The sequence below is a fragment of the Tasmannia lanceolata genome, unplaced genomic scaffold (assembly GCF_043159265.1).
Source record: "Tasmannia lanceolata isolate RefF3 unplaced genomic scaffold, GAP_Taslan_0.1 ptg000012l, whole genome shotgun sequence".
In the NCBI taxonomy this organism is placed as follows: Eukaryota; Viridiplantae; Streptophyta; class Magnoliopsida; order Canellales; family Winteraceae; genus Tasmannia; species Tasmannia lanceolata.
The window spans coordinates 54,594,521-54,606,401 of NW_027518689.1; the positions used below are offsets into that span (position 1 = coordinate 54,594,521).

The window sequence follows — 11,881 nt, forward strand, 5'->3', positions numbered from 1 at the left end:
ATTCATGGGTAGAGCCAAAGAGAATTCTTTGGATTTGAAGAAAAAATGAAAAATTCATAAAACAAAAATGAAAATAATAATAATAAAAATAAAATAAAAAACTTTGTTGATACAATTCATCTTATTCCTCTTTGTAGTACTTCAGTGGATTTCGCTTCCTTGATCGTTTAGTTCAGTATTAATTTAGGTTTATTCTGTAAAATGAAATTTCAATAAAATTAGGTTCTAGCGAAGATCAAACAAAAAACTTGCTCTTCTTCCGTAAGGAATTCTTGGAAGAATTCCGAACCTAATCTTTTCAAAATCCTAGTGTTTCATTGCTATGTATAGTTATGGTTTTTTCGGCCGATCTGTCTGTTCAACAAATAGATGGCAGTTCCATCTATCACTTTTTACTCAACTATACTCTATCTACTATAATGTCAACTAAGTATTGTAAGCAAATTGATCCCGGTTACGATTCTTGATTGGATCAGGAATCCTATTTTTTATTCGGTATGGTTCGATATTAGTCACTTCAACGATCTTCGATGGTCGCACGTTGCTTTCTACCACATCGTTTGAAACGAAGTTTTACCATAACATTCCTCTAATTTTGATGAAGAAGCAACCGCAGTAACACACCTTGAAGTTGAAGGAACCTTTCTCTTATTTTCTAAACCAAATTCTACTATCTACCTTTTCCTCAACAAGCCTATCAAACTTGAGGGAAAGAAAAGATAAGCTGCTTTCAGTTACCCATACAAAATGTTGGGTCATTTGTTCAGTTATGTATTAGTTAATTCGATAGTTGAAAATGATGAATCTAGAGATCTTCATCGTGACCAACTGTGGCAAAAAACTTTGAACTCTAACCATGATTTAGTATCTTGTGAGCAAGCAACTTGGATCTATTTTCTTTAGAAAGGAAAGAGAGAAGTATAGTAAAATATCCATGAATCCTAAGCATTAATAGGATTTTTTGTTTTTTCTTTCTTTTTTCTTGAGCTCAATGATCAGAAAGGTGAAACCCCCACAACCCTCAAACCCCATGAAAGGTTATTGTAATCCTCCCCCAGCCCCAGCCCCTCCTTAATTCCAACAGATAGTATACATGAGTTTCTCCCAGGGTCATTGATACAGGATCATGGATACTGTTAACACACCAAAAGAACCCAAACAAATTATCGTATCACAAAATCAATTCCAATTTACATGAACACATCACGCCGCTTTTTGGGGTTTGCTTCTCGATTTCCTTTTCTCATCATTGCCACGAACTCATCATAGTTGATCCTCCCATCCTGCATGAAGGGAACCGGAGCAAAAATTATTGCCTTCGAAAGAGGGTAGTGATGATCTGGACTTGGAATTCAATGGTTGCTTGTTCCTCAGTTGGGCCATCATGTGCACTCCTTAACAGATTCCATGTAATTGCATACTTGAACGGTTAAACCAGATGCTGCTAAAAGTTATTTTGGGGCTTCTGACTGAAATACCCAAGGAAAAGATTATGTGGTTTGCAGTAAGTTTGATCTAAATAGCCCAGCGTTCATTCTATTCCCAGTGAATAGGGAAGAAAATGGCGTAAAGTGGCTAATTAGTTTGATAATCTTAGTTCCCAGTATTTTTGGGTGCAGCACACGTGGAAGTTAAGGAGCAGATCACTGTAGAAAACAGGGCAATTTGGACTTCTCCCAACTGATTACCAATGACCCAAATCTTAGGTTTGTATTGGCAAAAAAATAAATAAAACAGAAAATATGTGGGTTTTAATAATGATTAGAATCATCTTCCAGGTCAGTGTTAGCCAAAGAAAAGAAAATATGTGGGTTTTAAGCAAGGTTTTAAATTTCAGTTTCGGTACCTATTTCGGAACCCACCGAAATCGTTAAGCTTCGAAATTTGGGACTGAAATTCCGAATTTCAGACCGAAATTTCGACCGAAATTCCAAAATTTCAACCGAAATTTTGTAACATTTATTTATTTATTTTAAAAATGCCATTTTCTCCGAAATTTGGTATTTCGCGAAATATCAAATTTCGGGAAATTTCGGTTTCGGTCCCACCGATATCCGAAATTTCGTCGAAATTTAAAACCATGGTTTTTAAGAATGCTTTAGAATCATCTTTCAGGTCTGCGTTAGCTAAAGAACAAAAAATATGTGGGTTTTAAGAATGCATTATAATCATCATTCATTTGAAGGATGGAAATTCATAATAACGAAGGTTACTTATTAGTGGTATTAGCCTTTCCATGAGTTGAAATCATAGACTATGCATGAAAGAGTTGATGATGGGTGAATGTTGTCACCATCTGAGTAATTATGCCAGTTTCGGACCGTTTTCTAAAATTTAAGTTTTAAGAAAAATAAGAATATTTGCTAATACTGGAAGAACTATTAACATTTTTTTTGTTCCTTACGTTATCACCGTCGACTTCTGAAATAATTTCCTTTATGTCCCTTCCATCATGCATGCCAAACTCTTTAAGAGCTTGCTCTACCTCTTCCATCGTAATGAACCTGACAATAAAAGCAGTTGAAATAACTTCAATTATCGTGAAACAGATCATCCAAATTATAGTAACTGGAGAATTTGAAATTTGAGTTTAACAGTATAGCAAAATCTTTCAAGCACAATGTCTATCGAAGTATGCTCTTGAAACAGATTATATTTTACCAGTCGTTGATTTCATAAATGCAATTATTAATTGACTGCCACATACCCACTGTTGTCTTTATCAAAGTATTGGAATGCGGTGTATATATGCTCTTCCCTATCCATTCTGTTCATGTGCATTGTTGCTGTGATGAACTCCTCATAGTCGATGGTTCCATTACCGTCGGCGTCAGCCTGTTCAAAAATAAAATATCAAAGAATGCAAGAAGCATATAAAAGAAAAAGGAAAGCATGATCAAGTTTCAATAAATGCATGATGCTTCTCTGATTTTTTATTTAATTTTAATTTCTACTAAACCTTTACATGTCCTTAATGATTTTTGAACCGGAAATTTGAAGCACTTCAAGAAGAAAAATGATCCAATAGCCTGTTAACTGATTTTGGCGTTTAATAATGTTTTTGAGAACTTACAGCCTCCATAAGCTGTTTAACTTCGTACTCTGATAGCTTCGTTCCTTGCTTGGAGAGTCCTTGTTTAAGTTCTTCAAGTGTTATGGTCCCACTGTTATCGGTATCCATGTTCTTGAACATTGTCTTCAAACCCATGATTTCTTCCTCTGACAAACACCCTGCTATTACCTTCCCAATTGAAGAAAGAAACAGAGAGTGATAATCTCAATAATTCAGAGTTCATTACCAGAATAAATGCTTATGGGTCAGAAGAGTTCTAATGTTAGATCTAAACATGTATACGTAGTACTTAATAAATAAAAGAGGAAACTACAATTGGCAATCTGGGTTGTAATTTGGGTTTCTTATTCTTAGGCAGATCATAATTAGAAAAGTACATGCTTAGAGCTAATGACAGAAAGTACCAAACGAGTTTTAAGAGAAATCAACTTTTTCAGTTTTCAATTTTGCATTGTGGTGTCACATATGGAAATCCCCTCCAAGGTCTATTTTTCAGGGGATCAGTTAGGATGCTGTGGCATGGTAGTTTCCATGGGTGGGACCACCTTGAGAAGAATTTGTCAACTGCTCAAGAGGTTATAAGCACGGGTTTTATTATGCGACTTGGTTTTAGGAGAATTAACAGATTACTCGTAAGCGGCAAATGAGTTTGGCTTAATCAAAGAGAAGAGTATATGATTTTCTTGTTTAAGATCATGTCATCATAAATGGAGTAGCATAATGCCCCCCCCCCCGTCCTTTTAACTTGAATTGTGAGCAGCCTTTAACGCTTTTTGATGTCAAATCACGTTAAATGGGGGCACATTATCAACAGGGGGGTGGTGAAAAAATCATCCCCCTAATTAAAAATAATGATCTCGCTTACCCATGAGCACAATTTTCTTCAAGTTGTTCATTGCTCACATAATTAAAAAGATGATCTCTGCCACAATTAGCACCATGAAATGTGAAAGGCAGGCATGATTGCTTACCCTGAGAGCAACTTTCTTGAACTTGTTCATCGCTCTGAACTGTTTAAGCCTGTTTAGCACAGCATTGTCAAGAGGTGTATCAGGTGCTTCTCCATCCTCCTTGATCCATGGATGATCTGAAAACTCACATGCATTCATCAGTAAAAATATACCATTAAATACCATATTAATTAGAAATTTAAAAGAACAAATGAGAAAAAAAAGGATATTAAGTTTTCACATCTTTAGCAAATATTTACAATTTATTATTTTAAAAATAAATTTAAGGAAGTACATGACTTGGAATAAACTTATAAAACATTCTAAAACAGATCATCCATAATAAGTTCATGGAATGTTTTACATAAATGCATCCTACTTGATATAATAGAAAATATAAACCTCAATTTACCTATTGGAGAAAACAATTATTCTTAACCTTGTCCGATGATCCTATTGCACACCCTTTAATACAATAACAATAAAAAAACAAAGGCTCTGTTTATTTTGTATTTCTAAAACCTATCGTGAGTCCAAAACTGATTATTGGGCTCAAAAGTAAACTTGAATTTCAGTCCAATAATCTGTTTTGGACTCACAACCGATTCTCAAAATCCAAAACAAAGATGGCCTAATTTTTCATGATAATTTTATCTTAGTCAAATGATTCAATATCATGATAATAGAAATGTGAGTGCACCCAAACACCATATTATCTGCTAAAAAATGCACCTTCCCAGAAATTGCATGCTGATTCTTTCTCTTTTGGCAGGTAAGTGTCAAGCTTGAGCCTGTGGCCACAGTGTTACGCACTTAAGGCCATCTTCATGTGGGAAAAAGGCACAGTTATAGCAAATTCATACCATTTAATATAATAAAAATGCAAACTAATAAAGTCTAATAATTTGGAAATCTAGGTTAGTTATAAATTTCTGGATGTTTTCTCTTATTTTGCCTCTAACGTTGACGTCAATGTATATAATGTATATATCATAAGCATAAATTACTGAGGATCAAAATTATACTTACTGAGAACTTGGAATGCTGTGAGCCTCTGCTTGGGATCTGAATTAAGCATCTTTTTGACCAGATCCTTTGCACCTACTGAAATGGATGGCCATGGATCACTTGTGAAATCGACATGCCCACGCAAGATTGCATTGAAAATTCCATGCTCTGACTCTGTGAACCCAAATTTTGTATGTTTTAGTCAATGCTCATATTCTCTATAGCTTGGTTATTAGTCATGGTTAAATCAGTGTGAAATCTCAAAAGGGATAAAAATAAAAAAAATGTGAGAGAAGAGGAGATATTACCAGCCCAAAAAGGAGGTACTCCACAAAGAAGAATATATAGCATTACTCCAATACTCCAGATATCAACTTCTGGCCCATACCTTCGCTTCAGGACTTCGGGTGCAATGTAATATGCGCTGCCAACGATGTCTCTGAACACTTCACCTGCTCATTTAATAACTGATTTTGTTAGCAAAATCTGTCTAACATATAAATCGTCCATAAGAAACTCTGTAATTACACTAGGTACAGCAGATATTAAACCATATCAGCCACATCTATTTAGATTGAACTTGGGCTAAAAGTGGAAGGTGTTGAAGGGATGATCCTCCACGCTAGAAATTCAGACCAACAAACTTTTTTTCTGAACCTTGATGCTAAAAGAACTCTTAATTTCTCATGCAATTAAATAAGGAACCTAAAGTTCTTTTTTTTTTTTTGAAATTTACAGGTCTAATGATTCAGCACAATCAGAGAATAACTCCTTGATTTTTTTTATTGAATGACAGTTGTAATTGGTAGCTATCACAATTTAATTCTTTACAGTTTCACAACTTGATGTACTTCATATAACCACTCTCTTTAAATTACGGTTTTAAGTCATAATTGTGTGTGACATGGCATAGTTCCCAAGCACAGAGTTTTCATCCAGACAATTTTTAGTATGCATTTCTCCTGATGGAAGGAGCCTATTTGTTGAAAAAAAAACTGCAGGAGCAATATACATTCCATTCTATATTTTATGGCTTGAAAATTTGAATTCCCAATTTTGGAAAATGTTAAAAAGGAAAACGAGAGCTAAACTAAGAAGACAGTCATCTAAATCTTTAGGTGATGGTCTGCCAACCATATGCTTGGTGATTGGGACTGTTGATCAAAGAAGCCCATCACCAGGCGACACAGTTGATCTCATTGCTGAACAGAGATCCCTTCCCAACGTCAAGGCCTGAAAACAATAATGGTTAAAGTTTTTCATGGGTATACCTAATAGACCTCCTATTTTGTTAATACTTGATCAAGAAATTAAGATCATTTGCTCCGATCACAGGAGGACACACCAGATCAACGAGCCCAATCATCATACGATCAGGTGAGCGAAGACCATCCATTTTATTGAGGATAATGATGTCCCCAATATCATTTTTTCCAGGGAAAATAAAAATTAGTCTAATGAATTGTTAGAAAACCGATTTCTTCACCTTAAGATAGAACACCTAACAACTATAATCATCTTAAGATACCGATAATAATATAAATACTAGTGACTCAAAATTCCATTACAAATTTTACTTACAGCAGGACTATCAACTGAAAATGATAGTAGGAATGGAAAAAATAACACATTTGATTATGTGTAGCCAGCTGAAAGAGGAAACAGTCCAAGGGTCCATCCACACTAATTTTTTTAATGGTACTCCAACATACAGTAGTCTAACATATCTAATGGGCAAATGACACGGGCCCACATTATGATTTTCGTGAAAAAGACTAAAATTTCTTTTCTCTGTATTATTTGCAAGGAACAACCAAATTGTTCATAAATTATTTGAAATAAATACTAAATATATGCAACCCATTCCATGAAGGAACATATGAAGTTTTTTTCCCGCATATCATTCTGAAAAGCAAAATTTAATCATTTACAAACCATGAAAAGAAAGCCAAACCCACAAAAGAAAGAATAACACATAAATACCAACCAAATAATAAGATAAAATCAACACTTGAACCTTGCTTGAAGAACACAGAAAGACCGAAATCTGTAGCCTTGAGGGGTGCATTCTCATCCTTGCTCAACAAAAGGAAGTTCTCTGGCTTGAGATCCCTATGAACAACACCCATCGAATGACACGTGTGAACAATCTGTACAATTGTTCTCAACAGCGACGCAGCCGCTCGTTCTGTATAATGCCCCTTGGCAATAATCCTATCAAATAGCTCTCCTCCGGCGCACAACTCCATAACCAAATGTACAGATTGTTTATCCTCATAAGCTCCTTTTAATTCAACAATATTCGGTTGTCCTGTTAGATGGTGCATGATCTGTACTTCCCTCTTAACATCTTCAATATCTTCCCTGTTTACAAGTTTGCGTTTCGCAATGGTTTTACACGCGAATTGCTCGCCCGTGGCCTTGAGAGTGCACAAATGGGTGACACCGAATTGCCCGCGTCCGAGCTCTTTGCCAATTGTGTAGATTGATCGGACGTCTTCCATGGGTCGGCCTAAGACGGGTCCGATTGCAGCGGGATTCGCCGGTGGGCGCGAGGCTGCAGAGACAGCCGCGGGAGGGTCTGAATGTGGAGTTTGGGCATTGGTAGAAATAGGGTTCTGGGTGCCCGGATTTTCATTGGTAGTGATATCGAGGTTCTGGGTTTTTTTGGTTTTGTTGCCATGTGAAAGGCAATTACCCATGGTAGAAATGGGAGATTAAGGAGGTGATGATGGTGGGGGAGGGAGAAATGGGGGTTTGGGGTGGAAGACAGGGATGGTTGGGAAAGGAAATGCATGTATAGAGAGAAGGATTTAGGGGGAAGAAAGAGAGATGAAAAACAAAAAACAGTTTGGATTACTGAGGGAGGATCGATGGGGAGGGATTTTAGGAATGGGTGAGTGTAAGTGGCTGAAATAGTCGACGGTAGAGAGGTGGGGAGGAATTGGCGGGAAGCAACGGTTTTGCTCTTGTTTGTTTTTTAAGGGGTGAGTTTCCACTTAAAGGCATGTTTGGCAATATTGGAAATTAGGCCAGTCGTGAGAGAAGAGCGGAAAGGGAGACTTGAGAGGGTGAGCTTGAGATGAGCATTAAAAAGCATCCCCTTCCCCAATTTGAAGCAGCGCAAATTTTTTCATTATCTTTTTTAAAGAATTTCTCATTTCCTCTGCCATCTCCACTGCTGCCCTCTCTAGGCTCTCCCCTTACCTCATTCCCGGGTACTCTCTCACAACCTGCCCCAATAATATTCCATGGAATATTTTTTTCGTGGTTTTGAAACATGCCCTAAAATGATCGATTTTGATTAGGATTGTTAATTTGTAATATCTAAGTCGTAATTTCTATATCAACCGATTTGATAAGCCCAACCTAAGTGGCTAAAGTCATGATTTACACATTTAATCACAATTTTCTGTTATGCGGTACACGACTAAAAATGTTTATTTTAAGAGTAATGGTTCTCTCCTACTCTCAAACCAAACTCAACACCTCAATGACTGACCCCAATCTCAATTTTAAAAAACAGACGAAAATCAACCCTCTAATTTTGTGGGGTTCATCTTGTTGATGCCGAGATCTGAGCAAATGCACGGAGGTGCAGGGGGGTTGTGATGCAGGGGGCGGATTGCAGAATCTCTAATACAACTAGCACGCGGAAGTGACAGTGTGGAAGCTTAGGTGTGAGGGGTAAAATCAGTATACACGGTACTGACCCTCAAATCCATCCTTCACCGATCTACTAGATCATGTCAACCTCCACAAGCAACACTCATTAACGAATCACGCCCATAAGATTACACCTTCATACGGTAACGAACTTCAGAAGAAGTAAAACACAATCACGGGAATCTTGCCATTGTGCGACCAATCCGGACTACTGTTGCACGCAAGGCATGATATTCAAATTCAAATATCCCGCCTAGGCCACCGTCTAAGATCTCCACCCAGAATCGTCGGAAATCATATCTCCACAATCTTATTTTCCATCCATCACGCTCCACGTAGGCTAAATTAAAGGCCTAATTGATATCTCCAAGATCGTGGGTCTCCTCCCCTATAAAGAGGGGTCTACACACTCAAGCAAAGGCATTAAGTCAATTCTCCTTCTCCTTCACCTTTTTCCTCTTTGGTCTGGTAACTTGGCTTGGCCCTCCCCCCTTTCATCGTCCATTGTCTGTGATTGCCTGTTTTTGACTTGAGTGTCGAAGTGGCCTCCCGGAGCTACAACTCCGGGTCCACTGACGCTTTTTCTGTGAGCGTAGGATTTCAGGTTCTGCCAAGCTAGTTCGTGCAGTTAGATTTTGGGCGTTATCAGATTGGCGCATTCGTGGGACCCGTCTATGCCAAAGTCGAAAGCTACCTCCCAACCTAACAGTGGAATGGTTACGAGAAGCCAAGCCAGTCAACGAAACCGGGAACAGCCGGAGGAGACGGGAAAAATGGTTGTCTCCGGCAATGCTCCAGTTACTATGACCACCTTCAAGCAGTTCACACAACAACTTGGAGACATCGCAACTGCCCTCCATTAAATACTTCAGAGAATCCCTCCTCAACCGGTGGCACCACCCCTGCCTGTAAACCCACCGGGCGAGAGAATCCCACCGGCCGAAATTTCAGAGGAGCAAGAATCCTCAAAAGAACGAAATCCTCGAAATCAAAGACCCCGCCAACATCAACAAGGATCTGCATCAATCACCAGCCTGCCATCCGACCATCGTCGTGATAATCGCCATCGAAGACGCAATGACCCAATGGCGGAACCCACAAATTTGGCTCATCAAATTGATGATCAGATACCTCCACACAGAGAGAGCCTGACGAGAAACGACCAAGCGGAAGAAAACCCCACTATCATGGCTGATCTCCAACGCCAGATAAGAGAACTCCAGCAGCAAATGAAGGCACCCTGTGAGCCGAACCTCCTGGTAGAATGGGATAGCGAGATTGCTTCTTCGTTCATCCCAAGAATCGCCAATGCTGTCGTTGCTACGAATTCTGACATGCCTCGATTAGACCTCTATGACGGGTCATCCGACTCTCTTGAGTTCCTTCGAGCTTACCACCGTGTGATGGTGATCAGGAACGCTTCTGATGCCACAATGTGCAAGGCCTTCTCTGCTTACCCAAAGAAAGATACCAGTTACTAGTACAGCCGATTGAGGCCTAACTCCATCGAGTCATGTAGACACCCCATTTTGACCGGGCCCTAAAACTCCTTGTTTGAGCAAAACACTTTCAAATCAATGATTCAGAGCCCCAAACTTCACCCTATAGTAGGTTAGGGTCCTAGATAGATTTCCGCAAATTTTCAAAAAAATCCGTTGAGAAATGCCCTATAAAATGAATTGAGTTAGAGTAGTAGTGCAGAGGGGGGGTGCATTAGACAGTTACCATGTTAGCCAGGGCAGCAGGGGAGTGATTTATCCTGTACGGGAGTGGCCCAGTTAGTGTGTTTCACGAAATTTACCCTATCCTTTCTTACTGGTACCACCCATTGCTAGTAAAACAAAAGCTGAATACATCATAAAGGGGAGGTGTCCCATGGAAACTTAAGGGGATAAAATAAAACAAATTTTCGAGTTTAAAAAGGTTCTAAAATGGTATTTACAAAGGTAAAGCCACAAAATGACCATCAACTAGACTCTAAGAATGCAAGCAATAGGGAGATACCCTCTCACTGACTCTTAACATGACAACTATTACATCTCAAAGAGATAGCCTCTCTCTAACGATCACAACTCAACTATCTAAACTACTTCACAAGGACTTTTATTAAAGCAAACAAATACAAAAGACAAACATCAAAACAAAAACACATCCTTTTATTTCTAAACCAAGACCTTACAAGAGCAAACACAAGACCAACATGTAAAGAGTACATGCCAATTCACTCACACAAGTACAAACCAATCACACAAACAGGTACAAATCAATCACTCAAAGAATTTTTTCTTCTTTTTTTTTACTGAGACTTCACCAAAACAAGTACAAACCAAAATACTCAGTACATTTTTTTTTTATCATTACTGTACGAAACGTTAACACTTTAATAAAACTAGTCCAAACCGAAACACTGAAAGAGTTTTTTTTACGTATCATTGTATTAAAAACTCTGCCAAAGCAAACAAAAACCAAACACTCAAAGAGTTTTTTTTTATCATTGTATGAAAAACTTCACCAAAACAACTACAAAACCAAACACTCAAAGATTTTTTTTTCTTATGAGATGTTAAAACTTTTTTCCAAAACAAATATGGTGCCGCATAAACTAGCTCCATGTAAATCCAGATTCGTATGGTTCCGCATAAACCAGCTTCATATGAACCTTTTGCAGATATACCAAAACAAGCACAAAACCAAACACTTAAAGAGTTTTTTTTTATATATGAGATATCAAAACTTTTTCCAAAACAAATACTTTTTTTGGAGGTGCTGCATAAACCAGCTCCATATATCGTATGGTTCTGCATAAACCAGATCCATATGAACAAGCATAAAACCAAACACTCAAAGAGTTTTCTTTTTATATATGAGATAACCAAACTTTTTCCAAAATAAATATGGCGCCGCACAAACTAGCTCTATGTAATTCCATGTAAATCCAGATTCGTATGGTTCTGCATAAACCAGATCCATATGAACAAGCATAAAATCGAAACTCAAAGAGTTCATTTTTTATATATGAGATAACCAAACTTTTTTCAAAACAAATATGGCGCCACACAAACCAGCTCCATGTAAATCCATATAAATTCAGATTCTTATGGTTCTGCATAAACCAGATCCATATGAATAAGCATAAAACCAAACACTCGAAGAGTTTTATATATATATATATATATGAGATAAC

General features: G+C 37.8%; 1 protein-coding gene across 1 annotated transcript; it reads right to left on the bottom strand.

The window, feature by feature from the left end:
• Positions 1-1,068: 1,068 nt before the first annotated feature.
• Positions 1,069-8,177, bottom strand: LOC143887459 (calcium-dependent protein kinase 2-like). The gene is made up of 8 exons (XM_077391540.1): positions 7,049-8,177; positions 5,340-5,483; positions 5,053-5,205; positions 4,045-4,160; positions 3,074-3,241; positions 2,708-2,835; positions 2,405-2,504; positions 1,069-1,283 (listed from the first exon to the last, which is right to left on the bottom strand). The coding sequence occupies exons 1-8, from the start codon at positions 7,731-7,733 to the stop codon at positions 1,191-1,193; spliced, it is 1,587 nt and encodes a 528-aa protein (XP_077247655.1). The 5' UTR covers positions 7,734-8,177; the 3' UTR covers positions 1,069-1,190.
• Between the last annotated feature and the right edge of the window lie 3,704 nt (positions 8,178-11,881).